The sequence below is a fragment of the Balaenoptera ricei genome, chromosome 1 (assembly GCF_028023285.1).
Source record: "Balaenoptera ricei isolate mBalRic1 chromosome 1, mBalRic1.hap2, whole genome shotgun sequence".
Lineage (NCBI taxonomy): Eukaryota > Metazoa > Chordata > Mammalia > Artiodactyla > Balaenopteridae > Balaenoptera > Balaenoptera ricei.
The window spans coordinates 106,610,625-106,634,439 of record NC_082639.1 but is presented as its reverse complement, the minus strand read 5'-3'; the positions used below and the strand labels follow the sequence as shown (position 1 = coordinate 106,634,439).

General features: G+C 38.1%; 1 protein-coding gene across 1 annotated transcript in view; it reads right to left on the bottom strand.

The window, feature by feature from the left end:
- LOC132369469 (flavin-containing monooxygenase 5-like) overlaps positions 1-23,815 on the bottom strand; it is a 72,626-nt gene that overhangs the window by 20,154 nt on the left and 28,657 nt on the right. Inside the window, exon 4 of the mRNA XM_059929197.1 lies at positions 9,007-9,184. Within this exon, the coding sequence (XP_059785180.1) occupies positions 9,007-9,141 (135 nt within the window). The 5' untranslated portion in view covers positions 9,142-9,184. The remainder of the gene's footprint in view (positions 1-9,006; positions 9,185-23,815) is intronic.

The following is a 23,815-nucleotide window of genomic DNA, read 5'->3' as shown; positions in this document are numbered from 1 at the left end:
TCTCCTAATTTCCTAAGTGTTGAGAGTGATACAAAGTGTCTTTTGTTATGTTAGTATGGTGACCTTTAGAAAGCAACTAAAGGTGGGGGCTGGTTACCAATGGAGCAAACCCTGTGATTAGAGGGTTGTAACTTTCAGTTGCCTATCCCCTGACCTCTGGGGAGGAGACAGGGGCTGGAAGTTGAATCAATAGCCAATGCCCAATGATTTAATCAATCATGCCTATTTCATAAATTCTCTATAAAAACCCAAAAGAGTGGGGTTCAGGGAGCTCCCAGGATGGTGAACAGAAGAGATTAGAGAAGAGCAGTGTGCCTGGAGAGGGCATGGAAGCTCAGTGTCCTTTTCCCTATGTATCTCTTTCATTTGCCTGTTCCTAAATTATATTCTTTTATAACAAACCAGTTACCTAGTGAGTAAATGGGTTTCCTGTATTCTGGAGCTGCTCTAGCAAATTAATCAAACCCAATGGGGGAGGGGTTCGTGGGAATTTCTGATTTATAGTCAGTTGGTCAGAAGTATACGTAACAACCTGGACTTGAGACTGGCAACTGAAGTCCAAATCCAAGGAGGGGGTTATTGAAACCTCCAATCTGTAGCTGGTTGGTCAGAAGCCCAGGTAATAACCAGGGCTTATGACTGGTGTCTGAAGTGGGGTCGAGGGGGAAGTCTTGTAGGACTGAGCCCTCAATTTGTGGAATCTGATGCTGTCTCTGGGTAGATAGGGATCAGAATTGAGTTTAATTCTTGGACATCCTGCTACTGTTTGAGAATTGTTTGCTGGTGTCTGGGGACCACCCGCCACCCACATACACACACTGGAATTGGTCTCAGAACCATTTAATGCCCAACAAAATTCACTGCAATTTTGAGACCCACTGCTCCAGATCTTTGCTACCTAAAGTAGGATCTGTGGACTAGCAGCAGGGGCAGCACTTGGGAGATTGTTAGAAACGCAGAATCTCAGGCCCCACCCCAGACCTACTGAATCGGAACCTGCCTTTTAACAAAGTCCTCAAGAGTTTCAGATGCATCTGAAAGCAGAGAGGCATTGCTCTAGCTGACATTTAACCCCAGTTCACTGTTCTTTCCCCATCAAGGTTATCTTCTTTGCTTCCTCAAAAACTTCTAATAACTACCTCACAGAGGTGTTGTAGTGATCACATAAAATAGCACCATATCTACCCAGATTGTTATATTAGTCTGTCACTGAGATATCACAAACGATGACTTTTCAACTCTACTAGAATTTTTAAAAATTGTTTTGATTATGGAAAATTTCCTTAACCAATTTGGACCCCCTCTTCTCTTTTTATTCCAGAAAAAGATATTTGGATGTTACTGAACATTAAATGGCCACAAAGGAGAGTGTTCACTGGTTTTGCCCACATTAGAGATGATTTTCCTCCCATTTTTAGAGAAGAATTTTTCAATTTCAGAAACCTGAATAGACCATTCGCATTTCTCTGCCCTATACTTCAAGATCTCGTTCCCTTTGGCTGCTAAAAATGTTTCCACAAGTCTCTTCTAATCTATCCTACCTATTTCAACCAAAATATTCTTTCTAGGGTATGGTTGTATCTCTGCCCTAATTAAAATTTTAGATGCTGCCCCATTTTCTCTAGTTTATATTTTTCAGCTTAGGATTCAAAGACCTCCATAATGTCTTAGAGTCTATTCTTTATCTCCCCAACTAGACTGTAAGCCCCTTGACTTGTATTCATGATCTTTCCCACAGCATATAAAACTATAAATAGCACTTAGTAGATATTTAATAGATGTACATTGAATTATACTGAGAAAGGTACATATAAAAAAAGGAAATAAATTTCACAAAATGCATAACAAAATAATGAAATACATCAAAATTCATTTCAAAAACAGTTGAATAAGATATTTTTATCTTATTCACAAAAGTTTGCTGTAAGGAAAATTGCAAAATAATATAAAATCAAATGCATAGATATATTCATTTTATAGTATTTAAAATAGCTATTAATTAGAAACCACTTAAAATTCCTCCCTCCCCCCATAGGAAAAGGGTTTAATAAATTATGGTATCTCAATATGATGCAGAATTTACATATCACACCACTCCTTAAGTATCCTGCTAAACTCAAAGCAGATCCTGTCACCCCACTGCTTAATAGCTTCAACTGATTCCATTTGGAAAACCAAATTTCTTATTTTGAAACTCAGCATGTTTCACAATTTATCCCAATCTATCTTTTTATCTTCATTTAGTGCTCTCCTCAGTTAATTTCAAGCTTCTGAGTCATTAAATTGTTGTTGAAACATTCCAGACTCTTTCACAACTTTAAACTTTTGTAACAGTATAGTACTGCTCCTTCATTTGGAAAATTCCTATCTATAATTCAAGAGTCACATCAAATGTCATTTCTTTGGTGAAGTATTTCTTGTTCTCTCCACTGAGTTAAATGCCACAGTCAACCTCCAAGCTGCCAAAACTCTCTGCTCAGATTGCCATCAAGGCAAATTAGAACACACAATATTCTGCATTTCTTTCTATGACTGTGAGGTACCCGAAAGTAGGATTTGTGTCTTATTTTTTGCATCTCTATCATCAAAACAGTACCTCATATATAGTGGATGCTTAATAAGTGCTTTGAAATGAATTAATGAGTGAATTATAGAGATTGAATTTGGAGATACTTAAAACTATGATTTTGAAATCTGTATAGGAACACTGAAAATGGCCTATGATATAACTTTAAGTGGAAAAAGTAATATTACAAAATTAAGGTCACATTCTAATCACCAAATATATAATATTATGTATGCCTAGGGCAATTGTATACCTATGTCTATCCATGTTCATATAATTATACATTGTATAATCTCTCGCCTGTTATATGAGTATATTTTATTTATTTTAAATCAATAAAACTTCAAAGTAGGAAAAAAATTGATTTATTAAGGAGGTAGGATTTTTTCTTTTATTTTTGTAGAAATGTTGTTTATACTACACCTTGATGATAAAAAACTTCAACAAACTAAGAATAGAGGGAAACATCTTCAATTTAATAAAGAACATCTACAAAATACCTGCAGCTAACAGCATACTTAATAGTGAGAAAATGGACAATTTCCCCCCCATAAAATTGAGAACAAGGCAAGGATATCCTCTCTTACAACGTCTACTCAACACTGTACTAGAAATCCTAACTAATGTAATAAGATAAGAAATGGAAATAAAAGTATACAGCCTGGGAAGGAATAAATAAAATTATTTTTATTCACAGATGATATGACTATGTAGAAAATCTCAAAGGTTTAAAAAACAAATTCCTGGAACTAATAAGCAATTATAGCAGGGTTGCAAGATACAAGGTTAATATACAAAAGTCAATTACTTTCCTATATACCAGAAATGAAAAATTGGACTTTGAAATTAAAAAAAACTACCATTTATAATAACACTCCCCCCAAATTAAGTGCTTAGGTAAAAATCTAACAAAATATGTATGAGACTTTTATGCAGATACCATAAAACACAGAAGAAGAAAATCAAAGATATAAATAAATGGAAATATATGCTGTGCTCATAGATTGGAAGACTCAGTATTGTTAAGATGTCAGTTTTTCCAACTTGATCTGTAGATTCAACACAATCCCAATCAACATCCCAGCTAGCTATTTTGTAGATATTGACAAACTGATTCTAAAATATATGTGGAAAGAAAAAAGGCCTAGAATAGCCAACTTTGTCCTTAAGTGTGGACTGTGCCTAGTGACTTTCTTGCAAAGAGTATATAGTATGACAAGGGAGAAAAAAAAGAGCAACTTTACAGTGGCAAACCCTGATAAACACCATCTCAAGCCAGGTCGTCAAGGTTAACATCAATCAGTGTGATAAGTTTGATAATGTGTACCATTGATATGATGTGATGAGAACAGCACCCTACCTCTAAGGCCTTCCTCTCCAAAATTCATAACTCCGGTCTAACCATGATGAAAACATCAGACAAATCCCAGTTGAGGGACATTCTATAAAATACCTAACCAGTAATCCTCAAAACTGTCAGGGTCATCAAAAACAAGGAAAGTCTGAGAAATTGTCACAGCCAAGAGGAGCCTAAGGGGACATGACAACTACGTGTAATGTGTTGTCCTGGATGGGAACACCTGGAACAGGAAAAGGCCGTTAGGAAAAAACCTAAGTAAATCTGAATAAAGCATGGACTTCAATTAATAATAATGTATCAATACTGGTTCATTAATTAGGACAAAGGTATCATACTAATATAAGAGGTTAATAATATCTGGGCATGGGGTATATGGGAACTCTGTACTATCTTCCTAATAATTCTGTAAATCTAACACAGTTCTAAAATTCAAAGTTTATTTAAACATGTTGTTTTTACATAGTACGTTTTTTTTGAAAAAATTAATGAGTGGTAGGGTCCTTTTGGAACCAAGATGTTTGAGGGGGCAGGGGTAGACACATTCCTAACTATCAAATTTGACTTCATTCATTCATTCAGTAGATATTTCTAAAATCTCTCTGTAATAAAAACACTATATTAATGCTAAAAAATACAAGTCTGTCCCTGTTTTCCAAGGGTTCAAAGTTTAGTACAAGGAGTAGAGCCATGCTTTCCACAGCAGGTCTGTTGGCGTCACTAAGCTAAATGAATCACAGATCTTACCCCTGTGACAATAATAATATATTTGTATTCTTTTTCAAGTAATTAAGACAACAAAGTGTTATTGTATGTCAACAAAAACCTTCAAGCCCTTCTAAACACCTGATTGGATCCTACGTAGGGTTCATTACTGTCAACTCACTGCTTTACAAAAGAGAGTGAGGGCAGAGCAGTACTGGGTCAGTGAGTGGAAAAAGAAGCTTCTGCTCCTGCATTTTAGTATTTCCTACCATCGGCGAATAATCTGCCCTCTAGAGATGTATCTTGATTCTATTTCCTGCCTAAGCACATGACTCGCATTGAGTAGGAAGTTCATACGAGAAAAGAGAGAACGGGGGACGTAGGGTAGTGTAATTGGAACTGAAGGGAATGGAGACAATAGTAAGGGCAGAAGAAAGGAGAAAAATGACTCCCCTTCAGTGAGAGGAGTGAGAACAGTGTGGAGCTTCTGTTGCTTTGACAGACTCTCAGAATCCTGAGGGACAGAAGCTGTCTTAGGACTGTTGTTCACAGCATTGTCTTCACGCTGGACTCATCTGGGGAACTCTAAAATACTAATGCCTGGTCCTTACTCCCAGAGACCCTGTTTTAATTGCTCCTTGTCTAATGTGTAGACAAGGTTGAGATCTGCTGGTAAGAGGTGGTGTGCTGGCCCCGGAAAGCTCAGGGCACCAGAGTTTATCCCATCCACCTCAGAAGTCTTTTCTCCATACATCCTTAGCTAAACTGCAGAGTGCCTGAGGGCAGTGGCAGGAGGTTATATAACTCTGTATCTCCACACCATCTAACAAAGTCTGAGCTTCAGAAATGTTTGTTCAATGAACTGTTATCGATTTTGTTTTAAACACGCAATGTCATCCTCATTTATCACCTGGGAAAGCTGGGGTAAAAGCTGAAGGGCAAAGGTTTCCATGTTGGCTGCACATTAGAAATAACTAGTGGAGAGCTTTATTGACACCCCAGGCCAATAAAACCAGAATCTGGATGGACTGATATCAGTATTTGTTAAAGTTTGTTAAAGTTCCCCAGGTGATTGTTCAGTGTTGCAGCCAAAGCTGACAGCCACTGCTCTACAGTTACCGTCTTTTAAGTATTTTTGTAACCATTCAGTTGTCTTTTTTTGGGGGGGGGGTGTTGATATTTAAGAATTAAAAACACCTATTCATCTAAGGGTGTTTATTACTTAATTTCATACTTTAAATTAAAATGTATTAAATATGCCTCATTTTACATTATATTGTATCCGTGTGGTACCTTTGTATCACATATACACTTCAGAACCTCACTACGTGAACTGTAGTTATCAGATCAGCAGCATCAACATCACCTGGGGCTTTACCTGAAATATAGAATCTTGGCACCACCCCAGATTAATGAATCGCAATGTACACCTCAGCAAAAGCTCCAGTGATTCATGTGCACATTAAACTTGGAGAAGCACTGCTTTGGTATACTTTAAGGATTTTTAAAATTCAGATTGACTAAAGAATATTAAAAATTATTTTCCAGCATTACATACTTCTTAAAACCTCAGCATTTCATAAGGGTTTATCATTTTAAGCTATTTCATTCATAAAGTAATATTGTAGTATGAAAATTAAAGTGATATGTCTCACATTACTACCAACTTTTCACCATCAGTCTGGTCTAATATTAATGAGGAGATCAAGAAGAAAGAAATTTAAACTGAGTCCCTGAGACCTGTTACAAGAAAGAGAAAATGGAAGCCCTGAGTTCCCAGTGGCTTACTGGACACCTGGTAGCAATGGTGGAATTCCAAAGCACTTGAGATGATCCTATATATGAAACCCCCAATGAATTACAGAAAATTTAGGGTGGGTAGGATGGGTGAGAGGAAGACTCCAAGTAACAAGCAAGGGGGTCATAGAAAAGCAGATCTCAGAGGCAATTCTTGAGGAAACCAGCATCAGCATGTAAAACATGTTTAATCTGCAATTAATGGATGTTTATAATACCTCAGGCTCCACAACTGTGTAACTGTGGAATATGTGAGAATGAAGGTCTCTATTTCCACAAGCATTCTAAGCAGCCACCCAAGATATTTTGCTTCTCTAGGATTCATTTATAAAATGTAAATATATTTGGTGCCTAATATATGCCAGGCATCCCCCATGGCTCTAGAAATATAGTGGTGTTTGTGTGTGCATTTATAATATATGTAAAATATATGTATGTTATATATAATATAATAGACACAGATGTGGTCTGTCTTAACAGCAGTCAGAGCATTATGATGAAATATAGCTTATTTATTTTCAAGAAAACAGTTTATAAGGTGCTGAAATTTTGCCAAGAGTATAATCAGAAAAAACTCCAAATTGGATCTTTAACAGAGAGGAAGTTTAAACCACTTTGGAAATAAAACCTGACAATCAGGTAGGATGGTGGACCCTTCACTAATTTCATGCCTGGTCAGTAGTTGCCAGACCTGGCTAGGATGCTTACCAGACACCAAATGTGTGGGCCACACTCTAGGCCTACTGAGTAATAACTGATGTTTAGCAATTATTGTGCCACTGTTATTAGTCATGACATAATTATTCATTCACTTAATCCCCACAATAACTCTATGAAGTGGGTGCCAGTATCATCTCCTTCTTAAAGATGACAACACAGAGGTACAGAGAGGTTTAATGGTTTTCCCCAACGTCACAGTAGGATTTGAACCCAGACGTGCTCTTAACCTCTACACTATGTTGTGGCTGGATTTCAAAAGTAAAATTTTCTATTGATTACAAAATATTTATTAACAGTCTTTTCAGCCCATGCCCAAGACTGATTGTGACCGAGGCATGGGTGGTGTGCTAAGGCGTATCCGCCCTAGATCCGAATAAGGACGATTGTCAAATAGAGTTAGTCCCCAAGGCAGAGCCAAGATGCAAAACAACTGTACTGCTCTTCTACTAAGGAATGCTATGAACGAATGAAACCACTTTTAAGTAGCTGGCCAACACCGTGTTCGTTTTGTGAAATATGAAACAAATCTGGACACCTTAATACCATTCACTGGCTTAAAAAGTGAGTTGAAAAGCAAACCCAATGGATGTTGCTTTGGAGATCAGTTAAGGAGGGTGATATTCTTTGACATATAATAAGCTTAACTATCATTTAAGTAAGAAGATACCTTAACTGTTAGTAACAAGTTGCAGGGCTGGGTGTGCATATTAAAGCAACTCAACTTTAAAACTGAGTCTGTGCAAGGACAAGAAAACCCAGTTGCAGGTGCCCTCTGCCCTTCCCTGAAGACAGGACAACTGCTTTGATTTCTCAAGTGAAGGAAAAGTGCAAAGCAAGGAAGGCATTTTATATCCTATTCAAGCACTAGAAACATTAGATAACTGTTTAAAGTAAAGAAGGAAGGAAGCAACAAAGGAAGGAAGGTAAGAAAGAAAAGAAAAAAAACAGTAAGGTTAGAAGAGATTGAAAAGGGGGACTCCGGGAAGGAGTTGTAAGCAGTATTCTAGATCACTTCCCGATGAACGCAGACCAAGAGCAACCACTTTACATGTCTGCCATTCTGCTACACCCCCCGCCACCAAAATTGTTACGCTTTTCTGGATAGCGGCAAAACTCATTACAGACAGTGCCCAACTTGTGATATTTTGACTTTACAATGGTTCAAAAGTGATACACATTCAATAGAAACCACACTTCGAATTTTGAATTTTGATCTTGTCCCCGGTTAGCGATATTTTGTATCATACTCTGGTGATGCTGGGCAGTGGCAGCTTCCAGTCAGCTGGAAGGATCAGGGCGGTAAACAACTGATAGACTTGCAACCGTTCTGTACCCAAACAACCATTCTGTTTTATGTTCAATACAGCATTCAATGAATTACATGAGCTGTTCGACACTTTATTATAAAATGGGCTTTGTGTGAGATGATTTTGCCTGACTGTAGGCTAACGTAAGTGTTTTGAGCACGTTTAAGGTAGGCTAGGCTCAGCTATGGTGTTAGGTAGGTTAGGTGTATTAAATACATTTGTAACAGGATATTTTCAATTTACGATGGACTTATCAAGATGTAACCTCATTGTAAATCAAGGAAGATCTGTAAATGAAAATGATCTCTGTGCCATTTTCACAGACATCAGTAAAGGGAAAAACGAGTGATACCTGCGTCCCATTTTGCTGCCAGCGTAGGGAAAGAGGAACCTGCATAGAACCTGAGGTGATGGCTGCTGAGAGGAGGTCATCAGGTTGAAGTCTGGCAGGTTTAATCACTGTGAAGCCCGTCATACTTCCTGACACGAGGTAAAATATCTTATGCACCTAGTTACGGTGAGAGTTCCAAGTATTAAGGAACCAGGAGATTTACCTGAAACCTCCACAGCCCTCCAATGTCATCAGTCCCTTCAAAGCAGACGGGCTCCAAGCCTTCTTCCAGGCAGCACTTGATAGACGTGAGCCCACTCACTCCTCCCCCAATCACAGCAATTCTTTTCTTGGTCATGGTCTCCAGAGATCTTCACCAGGCTGGGTCAGTGTAACCTGTCCTAAAGAAAGGATGACAAAAGACAGAAAGCACACGTCAGTTAACATCTTTCAAAGAAGAGCTTGAATGTGGCATTTAGATAAATGCTGCAACATCAGGTGCCTTTGGGGAACCCAGATTCCAGTGTCCTCGTGGACCACCGGGAACTACTACACCTTGGATGGGTGAGCCCTGCACCTGGAAGACCCAGAGCTGAGACCCAGAGCTGAGAGCTCTGCTGCGGTACCCGACCTCGCTGCCTTTGCCCCAACACTGGCAGATCCTTCAGCTGCGATCTGGAGGGCACTGCACTTTCAGCTCTTTGCAAAGAAATGTAAAGCAACAAAGTACAAACAGCAGCAATAGCCAATGTGGAGGGGCTGTTCAGCTCCACCTCCTTTCAGCCAACACACCGCCCACTCAGCAGCACCCATTACCCCCACAGAGGGTATAAAACGTGGGCCAAACCTGCTCTGGGCAGAAAAAATTAACCCTATGACCTCTCTGTTTTTCACATGCAGTTGCCCGCACTCTCAGCTACTCTCAGGGGAGACCCTAGGGGTCGGAATCTCCATCACCCGCCCTTCCCATTCACTTTTAACTTCCTGGTGTTGTCTTATAGTGACAAACTCCTACTGGTGAGGGGAAACTGTCACCAACAACCCCGAAGCAAGTCTTGCTCCAAAAGCTTAAGCGGAGAACATCTATCTTTCAGGAGATCTGTTAGAACACATCCCAGCCCCTCATCCACCTCTCCAACCCAACCCCCAACCCCACAAATCGGATCTTTGGTTCTGTGCTACGGGAAGAAATTTACTTTAAAATACCCATGCACTGAGCTGGGTGCTGGGGTACAGTGAGGAGTGAGGGGATTAAGTTTCCTGCTTAGAGGAGCTTATAGTTTAGTAGAGAAGACTGATACACAGATAATTTCAAAAAAATAAAAATACTGTAAAAAAGCGCTTTCCTCACACAGTTACCTGTGTGATTACAAACACAAAATATCCACTTTTAAAATGTAACAGATTCTTCAAATACAAAATCATGCACGAAATACCAATGTAATGGATATAAGATTTCACACATTGGGTCAGAATCAGGGCTCATTCAACCCAGGAGTCTGTTTTGACAGGTGTAAGGGCTTCTGGGAGAGGTACGTTGTGGCTGATGCTATGCATCTTTGCACCCCTTATGTTAGGGACAGGGTAAAGGGACAAATTAGGTACTTAAATAGTTAACCCCACTAGGGGATTGTAAGTAAAGAAAAAAGTATGGGTGACCCCTGTAAGTTAATGATCATTCAAGAAAGCAGGTTTGCTTAACCACAAAACCAAGCAGGCCTGTTTAGCAACAAAACCCATGCAGCAGAAGCATAAGACAAAACATGTCCCAAAACAATAAAACAATGGTGGTATGAGACCCACATCCTGCCCAGTGAGCTCAGTAAGTTAACGACCCCTAGGACATGCTCTCTGCACACTTAAAAAACAATAATTTATGGAAAGGTGACATTTCAAAGTGAAAGACCCTCATTGTACTGAGACCTGAAATAAGTTTTCCATAGTGCCATGACAGTCGTAGCTTGACCATGTAAGGACAAGAAAACTCCCCCGCCCAGCCTGGAGGAGGAGCTGAGATGCAAGCGTGACGTCTACTAAAGAATGAGGAACAAGGTGGTCTTTTCCCCCTCCCCACTTTTCCTTTGATTATAAAACTGTAGCCTACTAAATTCTCAGGGCATGGCACCCTCTGGCCTGCCTGCTTATAAGCTTTGCAAGCATCCTATTCTAATAAATCACTTCTTATTGATCACTTTTCCTCTCACTGAATTCTTTCTGCTTTGAGACATAAAGGACTGGAGCTCCTTGGAGCCCCCCAAAACACCACCTATCAGTTTCACTTTTACTAATGCCTGAGTCAACTTTGCTGAAGGTGATTTGTTGCCAATAATGCCAGCCCTGGGTTTTTTAAAATTAATTAATTAATTAATTTTTGGCTGCATTGGGTCTTTGTTGCTGTGTGAGGGCTTTCTCTAGTTGTGGCGAGCAGGGGCTACTCTTCATTGTGGTACGGGCTTCTCACTGTGGTGGCTTCTCTTTGTGGCGGAGCATGGGCTCTAGGCACACAGGCTTCAGTAGTCGGGGCACATGGGCTCAGTAGTTGTGGCTCATGGGTTCTAGAGCACAGGCTCAGTAGTTGTGGTGCATGGGCTTAGTTGCTCTGCGGCATGTGGGATCTTCCCAGACCAGGGCTTGAACCCGTGTCCCCTGCATTGGCAGGCAGATTCTTAACCACTGTGCCACCAGGGAAGTCCCCAGCCCTGGGTTTGACTTACTGACTTCACCCCAGAAATATCCTTCCCAGACCAATGGTTATTTCTCAAGGGTTTACCTTGTAATGGTGCAAAAGGCAGCATAGGAAGGGACACAGGAATTCCTCTCAGCAACCCCATGGAGAAAGTACTATCAAGCACTTCTTCTGCAAGTAAGTGAAAAGGCAGGGCGGTACACCTGGCAGTCTGGCTTCAGGCCTTGGCTTCAAACACTATATATACTGCTCCCTTATGAGGACATTTTTACGTCTTATTTAGCCACAAGTCCTTTGTCCATTTCTCATCTCTCTATTGCATCCTTATCCTTTGCTTAACTCCTGCCTTTACAGTTTACACTGTAGCTGAACTGCTTTTAGCTGAGCATAGCTTTCCTTATTTCAACTACTTTAAAATATGTTTAAAAATAGATCTTTGGTTTTGGAAATCATTTGGCTCCATCAGGAAGACTCCTGCTCAAAATATGGTCTGAATTATATGAACACACACACACATGCACACACACAGTGGGGAACACAGGACATCAACATACCCTAATGGGAGAATAAAGGGAAAGAAGCTTAAGGATGGAGTTATATATATTTCTCAGTAATTAAAGTGTTTTTGTGTTTTGATGTGGTTCTGTCTTTTTGATATGGTTCTTATTATCAAAATGTCATTAATCTCTCAATAGTCATCTTAAGACAAGCTAATCAAAAAGTTCGTATTTTTCTTTAAAAAAAAAAGCTACTATTTACTTTTGTTCTGGATTCTCTTCTCACTTTGCTCCAGAAATCCCTTATTTAACTAGCGTCCTCACCATCAAATACCATGAAATAGAATGTCTTTTGTCACCAAATATCTTTTCTTCTGTCTAATGCTACTTTCTCTCAGAAAGAAAAAGCAGGTTTCTTTTTTTTCCAGTTGCCTAAACGCATCTCCCTTGAGATTTCAAAAATATTAATCTCTTGTCTTATCCCTCCCCAAGATTTATGGCAGCAGAAGGGCCACTGAATACTAAAGAACAAGAAGTTCTCATATAACCATCTTGTTTCTATTAGACCATGGTTTATCGGGTGTTGGAGAAGTAAGTGACTTCCTTTGAGTTAATGAGTTGCTGGACCACAAAAAGCCAATCTGAGTCTGAGGGAGATGATTGCAAGTCACCCAGAGATCCCAGAATTTGAGCTGGATGTAGCACCTGGATGGAATTTGGAGTTGTCTCCCTTGGGGTGGGGATGAGCATATCAGGAGAAGGATAAACACAGAATACTAGTGGCTAGAGGGGTGTCAGACACTGCTAACTCTTCATTAAAATCTGTTTTCCTCCTATTACAGCATTATAGGACTGTAGCTGGGATGGGGCTGCCCAAATAGCAACAGTATTTCCCAGTTTCCCTTGCAGCTGCACGTGGCCATATGACTAAGTTCTCACTAAGTTCTGCCTAACCTATTTAAAAGGCAATGGTTTGCCCTGGACTTCTGCTCACTCTTCTTTCCTGTAGCCTAGAATAATGATAACTAGAGAGGTGTTTGGGGACTATGTATTGAAGTAGGTCCACCATCAGATTGGGGCCCTAAATGACTGGATCTTCTAATCTGGATCTATTAATCTTGGGCTCTTACATGAGAGATAAGTAAATTGCTATTTTGTTTATGCTATCGAATTTTTAATTTTGCTTTTTACAGCAGTTTAGACAACCCTAATTAATATTAGTATCAATATTCTTTGGACCTGTAACTTTTTAGACTGATAACTTTCATAAAATTTTCAGTTATAAATGTGAACTTATACTATAATAGTACTTTTAAAAATAAAATTCTGAAAAGTGTTTTAATGCAACCATTTTACATATTGGAAGTTTAACTTATAAATGAATTACTTGTAAATTGGATAATTCTGAATGTACTAGAGATGTCTAGTTATAGGAAAACTGATGAATACTTTTATAAACTGAATATTAATGTCTCCCTACTGAATCGGTTTTAGAATTTCAGAACAATACAAGAATTACTTTTAAAACTTAGTATTTTAAAATGTAATTTTAATGCTCTACTACTTTTTTTTAAATAAACTTATTTATTTTATTTATTTATTTTTGGCTGTGTTTGGTCTTTGTTGCTGCGCGTGGGCTTTCTCTAGTTGCCCTGAGTTGGGGCTACTCTTTGTTGCGGTGCACAGTGTTCTCATTGCGGTGGCTTCCCTTGTAGCGGAGCACTGGCTCTAGGCACGCGGGCTTCAGTAGTTGCAGCACGCAGGCTCAGTAGATGTGGCTTGCGGGCTCTAGAGCACAGGCTCAGTAGTTGTAGCACACAGGGCTTAGTTGCTCCACGGCCTGTGGGATCTTCTGAGACCAGGGATCAAACCCATGTCCCCTGCATTGGCAGGCGGATTCTCATCCACTGTGCCACCAGGGAAGCCCTGCTCCACTACTTTAATTGTGTTTTGTAATTAATTACTTTTAAACTTGGCAAATATGTTTTATGTTGTGTTTAAATTACTTGTAAAATGTTTTAAACCTTGACTCAAATTTTCTCTGTTTAGGCTAACTGCAAATTTGCAAGTGAGTATATACAAGCTCAACTTTGACTAAAGTTTTTCTACAGACAAGAGGCAGGCAGAGGACATGGTGGGTGGGGGGAGGACCGTAGGGTCCTGCTGCATTTCAGCTGTGCTCCCGGTGCATCCAGTGCTGCATGCCGTGCTCTAACACACAAACACAAGTAATGGAAGAGCCTGCCCTGCGTGATTTTCAAAGATGATTGGAAATGCAGAAAATAAACCCATTAAAAAGACTTAGAGATACTTAAAAATACCATAAAAAACAAGAGGAAAATCTCCAATGAAGAAATGACTGGGTTCTAAAAAGTTAATCAATTTTAATCAATTGTTGAAAATCAGAATACATTTTCCCATAGAAACAATGTCATTTTCCATGGTTGAGGCAGTGGAAATATTGTAAAAACCAATTGAAGCTCAAAAGAAAATCAGTTAAAATTCTGGATCAGTAGGAATGGAAGTCTTGTGGTAATGGCTCATTCACATAGAGAAGAACAGCACTCATATCTGATGAGTTTCTGTGGGCTCTTGTCCTCCCATTCGCTCCTCAGGCACAGGGTCCTTCTTGTGGCCTGCACATCAGAGACAGCTGAGACTTGGCCTAGGGTGGGGACAGTGGAGATCATGAGAAGGAGATGATTCTAGGTATGGTTCAGAGGTAGAATGACTGTAATGATGGATGTGGAGCAGAGGTGTCATACAGAGGGTTTTCTTGTGCACTTTCCCAGCCAATATCCACCTCCAGAGGTAAGCATTGTTTCCTTTTGTTTTTGTTTGTTTTTTATGACTGAGGTATAAATGACATGTAACGTATTAGTTTCAGGTGTACAATACTTGTACATCTGCATATGATATTTGTATATTGTGAAATGATAAACAAAATAAGTATAGTTAACATCTGATGCTTTTATTAGTTCTCAAACTTCATATAAATAGAATTATATAGTATGTACTCACTCTCTGTGCTTGGAATCGTTACACAATGTAGTGATTTTAAGATTTATCCAGGTAGTTACGTGTATCAGTAGGTTGCTCTTTTTATTTGTATGAATATATAATTTGTTTATCCATCCTATTGTTGAATATTTGAATTAGTTCCACTTTTTGGTGTAATGAAGGTGTTTTATTCTTGAACAAGTCTTTTTTGTGGACGTCTGCTCTCATTTTTCTTGTGTGCCTAAAAGTGCAATTGCTGGGTCATAGGGTAGGTTTATGTTTAACTTTGGTTGAAACTGCCAAAAAGTTTTCAAAAGAGGTGCCATTTTATACACTCACCTGCAATATATAAAAGTTCCAGTAGCTTCATAGCCTCTCAACACTTGGTACTGTTAGTCATTCTTGTGGGTGTGTGGTATTATCTCATGGTGTTTTTGATTTGAATTTCCCTGGTGACTAATGATGTTGAACGTCTTTCCGTTTAATTTCTTGACCATTTGTATATCTTCTTTGCAAAGTGTTTGTGAAAACGTTTTGCCCATTTTTAAAAGCTGAGTGGTCTTATTATTGAGTTTTAAGAGTTCTTTGTACTATCTGGTTACAAATCCTTTGCAGATGTATGTATTTCAAAATATTTATTTATTTATTTATTTTTGGTTGCATTGGGTCTTCGTTGCTGTGCATGGGCTTTCTCTAGTTGCAGCGAGCAGGGGCTACTCTTCATTGCGGTGTGTGGGCTTTTTATTGCGGTGGCTTCTCTTGTTGAGGAGCACAGGCTCTAGGCATGTAGCCTCAGTAGTTGTGGCACACGGGCTTAGTTGCTCTGCAGCATGTGGGATCTTCCCAGACCAGGGCAGGAACCTGTGTCCCCTGCATTGGCAGGCGGATTCTTAACCACTGCGCAACCAGGGAAGTCCCTCACTTTCTTAATTGTGTTTTTTGATGAGCACAAGTTTTAAATTTGGATGAAATCTATTTTATCTTTTTTTCCTTTATGGTTAGTACCTTTTGCTCTTTTATAAGAAATCTTTGCCTACCCCACGCTCATACAGTCTCCTGTGTTTCCAGCTAGAAGATTTATAACTTAGATTTCACATTTAGATCTGCAATCCATTTTTTAAAAATTTATTTTCTTTATTTTTTGGCTGCGTCAGGTCTTAGTTGTGGCATGCAGGATCTTCATTGAGGCATGTGGGATCTTTTCCTTTCGGCACAGGCTGTTTGTTGTGGCGTGTGGGTTTTTTCTCTCTAGTTGTGGTGCTTGGGCTCCAGGGCGTGTGGGCTCTGTAGTCTGCAGCACGCGGGCTCTCTCATTGAGGCCCGCGATCTCAGTAGTTGTGGCATTCGAGCGTAGTTGCTCCACGGCACGTGGGAACTTAGTTCCCTGACCAGGGATCAAACCCGCATCCCCTGCATTGGAAGGCAGATTCTTTACCACTGGACCACCAGGGAAGTCCCCTGCAATCCATTTGAAATTAATTTTTGTGAGTGGTATGAGTGTAAGAGTCAAGGTTTATTTTTTTTCTATCTGGATGCTGTGTTCTTCCAACACCATTTATTCTAAGGTCTTTCTTTCCCCTAGAATTGCAGTGGTGTCTTTTTCATTGGTCAAGTAACAGTATATGTGTGAGCCTCTATCTGGACTCTATTCTGTTCCATTGGTCTATTTGTTTATCCTTATGCCTATACCATAGTGTATTAATTACTTACCTTGATAGTAAAATCAATTTGAAAATTGGTAGCATAAATCTTCCATCTTTATGCTTATTTTAAAGATGATTTTGACGATTCTAAGTTTTTTTGCAATTGCATTTAAATTTTAAAATTAGCCTATCAATTTCTACCAAAAAGGCCTCCTGGGATTTTGATTAGGATTGCATTAAATGTATAGACCAATTGGGGAGAAGTGACATCATAACAATTAAATCTTCCTCTGTGAAATAGGCTCTTTCTTCTTTCATTAGGTCTTCTTTGATTTCTCCTTGTTTTATGATTTTCACTGTAGACTCTTATGCATTTTATTTAGTCCTGTGTACCTTATTATGTTTTAAATCCTATTGTAAATGGTATTATTTTTACATTTTCATATTTCAATTGTTTGCTGCAAGTATAAAGAAATACAGCTGATACTTGTATATTGACTGTGTATCACATGGCCTTGCTTAATTCACTTATTACTTCTAGTAGTTTGTACATTCCTTGGATATTCTATGTACACAATCATGTCATTTATGAATAAAGACAGTTTACTATTTCCTTTGCAATTAAAGAATTTTTTTTTCTCTCCTTATTGCACTGGCAGGAACTCCAATACAATGTTGAATAGAAGTGGTGATAACAGATCTCCTTGTCTTGTTAGGGCGAAGCATACACTATGTCACCATTAAGTGTGATATTATTTGTATGCTTTAGGTAAATAATCTTATCAAATTGAGGAAGTTTCTCTCTATTCTTAGTCAACTAATAGTTTTTATTATGAATGGGTTTTGAATTTTATAAAATGCTTTTTCTGTATCTTTTAAAATGATCACATTGTTAAAATAATATTGAATGACTTTTTAAGTGTTAAGCCAGCTATGTCTTTCTGGAATAAACTCACAAGACCATGATGTGTATGGTTCTTACATAATACTGCATTTGATTTGTTAGTGTTTCATTTGGATTTTTTTTTCCATTTGTATTCTTAAGGGATATTACTCTGTAATTTTTTTTCTTGTAATATCCTTGATAGGTTTTGGTATCAAGGTTATGCTGGCCTCTCTGAAAGATAGTGTGTAAAATTGTTAATCTTTTTCCTTAAAAGTTTGGTAGCATTTACCAGGGTAGCCATCTGAATCTGGTGTTTTTGTTGTTGGAATGTTATAAATTATGGATTTAATTTCATTAAAAGATACAGGATTATTCAAAATTTCTGTAAGTTGTGTTTTCCTAAGAAGTTGCCCATTACATCTAGGCTGTCAACTTTATTGACATAAAGTTGTTCATGAATCCTCATATTATTTTTTAATGTATGTGGCATCTATAGTGATGTTGCCTCTGTCATCCTTGATATTAGGTATATCTGTTTTCTCTCTTACTCTTTTCCTTGATCAATTCTGTCAATTTTATTAATCTTTTCAAAGAACCATCTTTTGGCTTCATTGACTTTCTCTGTTTTTTTTTTTTTAATTTATTTATTTTTGGCTGCATTGGGTCTTTCTTGCTGTGTGCGGGCTTTCTCCAGTTGTGGAGAGTGGGGGCTACTCTTCATTGTGGTGCACTTGCTTCTAATTGTGGTGGCTTCTCGTGTTGCAGAGCACGGACTCTAGGCATGAGGGCTTCAGTAGTTGTGGCTCTCAGGCTCTAGAGTGCAGGCTCAATAGTTGTGGTGCACTGGCTTAGTTGCTCCGCAGCATGTGGGATCTTCCCGGACCAGGGATCCAACCTGTGTCCCCGGCACTGGCAGGCAGATTCTTAACCACTGTGCCACCAGGGAAGTCCCTGAGTTTCTCTGTTTTATATCTCTTTTCTATTTCATTAATCTCTGATTTTATTTCTTTCTTTCTACCTTCTCTTTTTTGTACCTTGTTGAGATAGATACTTAATTCATCAAATTTCCATCTAAGAGCTGCTATAGCTGCATCTCACAAATTTTGATATGCTGTATTTTCATTACTGTTACTTTCAAAGTATTTTCTAATTTCTATTGTAATTTCATCCTTGATGAAATCAGTTACTTAGAAGTAAGTTACTTAATTTCCAGATGATTTGGGATTTTCTAGATATGTAACCAAACAGGATCCTATGGGTCCTTCCCCTAACAGACCTCTTCCCTATATCCTCTGCTTTAGCTCCTCTGAAGTATTTTACTTAGATGATTGTATCTGACACACAGTTCTTGAGTTGTTTTATAAATGCTAAACCCCCCACCAAATGGAGGAAATTAACTACTTGATGACTGTGAGCACGTAGCCTGCAGACCTACTGGAGCCTGAGGATTGATAATGTTAACCCCTGTGACACCGCCCTGTTACCTCACCATCAACCAATCAGAGAATTCGGCAGGAGCTCATCACATACACTGGGATGCCCCTCCCTTACCTTGCCTTTAAAAATGCCTTGCTGAAACCCAATGGGGAGGTCAGGCTTTTTGAGCACTAGGTGTCCCGGGTTCCTTATATGGTGCCTTACAATAAATGCTGCACTTTCCCTCACCACAACCCACCAGGCGAGTGGACCCATGTTTTGGTTTGGTAACAGATATCTTATTGTTATTGATTTCTGGTTTACTTTTTCTGTGGTTAAAGAACATATTTTGTATAATTTTAATCCTTTGATTACTAGTTTTATGGCTCAGCATATATTTTGTTCAGTGTTCCATAAGCACTTGAAAAGATGGAGCAACCTACAGCTGTTGAGTACAGTTTTCTACAAGTGTCAGTTAAGTTGCTTAGTATTGTTACTCAAATGTTCTATATCCTTACTAATATTTTGCTTGCTTGTCTATTGATTACTGAAGAGATATGTTAAAATCTCCAACTCTAATTCTATATTTGTCTTTCCCATACAGTTCTGTCAATTTTTTGCTTCATAAATTTTGAAGTTATATTATTAGGTGCATATACATTTAGGATTATGTATTTCTCCTATGGAACTGATCTTCTAATTATTATGAAGTTCCTTTTATTCTCTGTTACTTCTTCCTTAACACCTCCTTTCACCATTAATAATATAGCCATATCAGTTTTCATATGGTTACTGTTTTCACGGACTATCTTTTCCCATGTTTTATTTCAAGTTACTTATATTTAAATCAATTATGTTTAAGTGTATCTCTTGTAGGCAGGATATTGTTGGTTGTTTTTTAAAAAATAGTCTGACAATCTTTTTCTTTTAAAGAGTGATTAGTCCATTAAAATTTTTGTGATTACTGATATAGTTAACTTTAAATATACCATATTTGTTTTTTAATTTGTTCCATCTGTTACTTCTTTCTTTGTTCCTCCTTTCCAGGTTTCTTTCAGGTTAGTCAAGTATGTTTTAGTTCTCCATTTTTCCTCTTTTATTGTCTTTTTACATATATTTCTTATATATTTAGTAGTTACTCTAATGATTATAATATACATCTTTAATTTATTACTGTCTATCTTGAATTAATACTTAATTGCTTCACATACAATGTAAGAGCCTTACAACAGTATAATTATAATTTTATTTATCTTTCCTGAATTTTCTGTTATCATTGTCATATATGTTACTTCAAATGTTATGAACCGCATAATACATTGACAGTATTATTGTTTTAAACAGCAAATAGTCTTTTAAAAAGAGTATGAAGTGAAAATTTTAAAATTTTAAAATTTTAAAATTTTACCATTGATACCATATCAAGATATCAAATTCCTGGGAATAAACCTAACAAAAGATATACAAGTCCTCTATGCAGAAAGTGGGAAAAAATATTGGAAGAAATTAAAGAGACCTAAATTAGTGGAGTGAGATACCATGTTTATGAGTTATGAGTCAGTATTGCAAGGATGTCAGGTCACTGCAATTTAGTCTTCAGATTCAATGCAATGCCAATCAAAATCTCAATGTGTAGACGTGTGTGCACATGTGTATGTGTGTAGCTGATTTTAAAATCTTAGCCAAGGCACCTGAAGAAGAACAAGGCTCACCAAAGAAGATATACAGATGGCAAATAAGCATATGAAAAGATGTTCCACATCATATGTCATCAGGCAAATGCAAATTAAAGTGACAATGAGGTAACACTACACACCTATGAGAATGGCCAAAAACCAAGAACACTGATGACACCAAATGCTGGCAAGGCTATGGTGCAACAGATACTCTTTCACTGCTGGTGGGAATGCAAAATGGTACAGCCACTTTGGAGGTTTCTTACAAACTATACATACTCTTACCATACATCCAGCCATCCAGCAATCGTGAGTCTTGGTATTTACCCAAAGGAGTTGAACACTTATGTCCATACACAAACCTGCACTCAGATTTCCACGCCCCACCACCCAGCTTAATTGAGGTATAATTGATAAATAAAATTATATATATTTAAAGTGTACACCACGATTTGCTACAATTTTACATTGTGAAATGATTACCACAATCAAGTTAATTAACACACCCATCACCTAACATACTTACCTTTTGTGTGTGTGTGGTGAGAAAGCTTAACATTTACTTCCTTAGCAAATTTCAAGTATCCAATACAGCATTATTAAGTATAGTCACCATGCTGTACATTAGATTCTCAGAACTTATTCATCTTATAACTGAAATTTTATACCCTTTGACAAACATATCCTCATTTCCCCTACCTTCTAGCCCTTGGTAACCACTGATCTACTCTGTTTTCATGAGTTCAGCTTTTTTCTTTTTTCAGATTCCACATATAATAATTCCACATCCTACTATATGTAATAGCATACAGTACTTGTCTTTCCCTTCTTGTTTACTTCACCTAGCATAATGCCTTCTAGGTTCATCTATGTTGTCACAAATGACAGGATTCCCTTTTTATGGCTGAATAATATTCTATTGTATGTGTATATAACATAGTTTCATTAACCATTCATCTTTTGGTGGACACTTAGGCTGTTTTCATATCTTGACTATCGTGAATAATGCTGTAATGAATATGGAAGTGCACATATCTCTTCCAGATACTGATTTTGCTTCCTTCAGATACATACCCAAAAGTGGGATTTCTGGATCTTATCGTAGTTCTATATTTAATTTCTTGAGGAACCTCCAATCTGTTTTCCATAATAGCGGTACGAAATTACATTCCCACCAACAATGTACAAGAGTTCCCTTTTTGCCACATTCTTGCCAACATTTGTTATTTCTTACATATATTTCTTTTGATAATAGCCATTCTAACAGGTATGAGGTGGTATCTCATCATAGTTTTGATTTGCATTTCCCTGATAATTATTGACGTTGAGCACCTTTTTATCTATCTGTTGGCCATTTGTATATTTTCTTTGGAAAGATATTTATTCACGTCCTTCGCCCATTTTTTAATCAGATTATTTGTTTTCTTCCTATTGAGTTACATGAGTTTCTTATATATTTTAGATATCAACCCCTTATCAGATACATGATTTGCAAATATTTTCTCCCATTCTGTAGGTTGTCTTCTCATTTCCTTGATTGTTTCCTTTGCTGTACAGAAGCTTATTGGTTTGATGTAGACCCAGTTGTTTATTTTTGCTTTTGTTGCTTGCGATTTTGGATGATCTAGAAAAATCATTGCCAACACCAATGTCAAGGAGTTTTACCTATGTTTTTTTCAAAGAGTTTTATCATTTCTGGTCTTACTTGAATCCATTTCAAGTCAGTTTTGTGAGTGGTATAAGATAGGGGTCTAATTTCATTCTTTTGCAATGTGGATATCTAGTTTTCCCAACACCATTTATTGAAGATACTATCCTTTTCCCATTTTATATTCTTGGCGCCCATGTCAAAGATTAGTTAACTGTATATGTATGCATTTATTTCTGGGCTGTCCACTCTCTTCCATTGGTCTATGCATCTGTTTTTTATGCTTGTATCATACTGCTTTGATTACTATAGGTTTTTAATGTAGTTTGAAATCAGGACGTGTAATGCCTCCAGCTTTGTTCTTTTTTTCTCAAGGTTGTTTTGGCTATTTGGAGTCTGTTGTTGGTACAGATTTGTACCAGCTTTATTTGTTTGTTTTTCATTTTTAAATTATTTATTTATTTTGGCTGCACTGAGTCTTCATTGCAGCACGTGGGCTCTTTGTTGTGGCATGTGGGCTTCTCTAGTTGCGGTGCGCAGGCTCTAGAGTGCGCAGGCTCAGTAGTTGTGGTGCATGGGCTTAGTTGCAGTATGTGGGATCTTAGTTCCCTGACCAGGGATTGAACCCAGGCCCCCTGCATTGGGAGCATGGAGTCTTAACCACTGGACCACCAGGGAAGTCTCTATAGCAGCTTTATTTGTAATTGCCAAAACTTGGAAGCAACTTGGATGTCTTTCAGTAGGCAAATGGATAAATAAACTGTAGTACATCTGGACAGCAGAATATTATTCAGTGTTAACAAGAAATGAACTACCAAACCATAAAAAGACATGGAGGAAACTTAAATGCATGTTACTAAGTGAAAGAAACTAAAATGAAAAGGCTACTGTGATGGTTAATTTTAAGTGTCAACTTGACTGGGCTAAGGTATGCCCAGATAGCTGGTAAAACATTATTTCTGAGTGTGTCTGTGAGGGTGTTTCTAGACGAGATTAGCATTTGAATTGGCAGACTGAGTAAAGAAGATCACTCTTTACCCATGTGGGTGGGCATTACCCAATCCATTAACGTCCTGAATAAAACCAAAAGGTGAGGGAAGGACAAATTTGCTCTCTACTTGAGCTAGGACATCCATCTTCTCTTGCCCTCACACATGGTTGCTCCTGGTTCTTGGGCTTTTGGACTGGACTATGAATTAAACCATTGCCTTCCCTGGTTCTCAGGCTCTCAAATTGGGATTGGAACTACACCACTGGCTTTCCTGTGCTCCAGCTTGCATGTGGCAGATCAGGAGATTTCTCAGATTCCATAATCAGTGAACAAATCCCTCATAATAAGTCTCTTACTATCTTTCTATCTATCTATCTATCTATCTATCTATCTATCTATCTATGTGTATATATATATCCTATTAGTTCTGTTTCTCTGGAGAACCCTGACTAATACAGCTACAAAGTATATGATTCTGATTATAAAACATTCTGGGAAAGGCAAAACTATGAAGACAGTAAAATGATCACCGGTTGTCAGGGGCTTGAGGGGAGGGAGGGATGAATCGGTGAAGCACAGAGGATTTTTA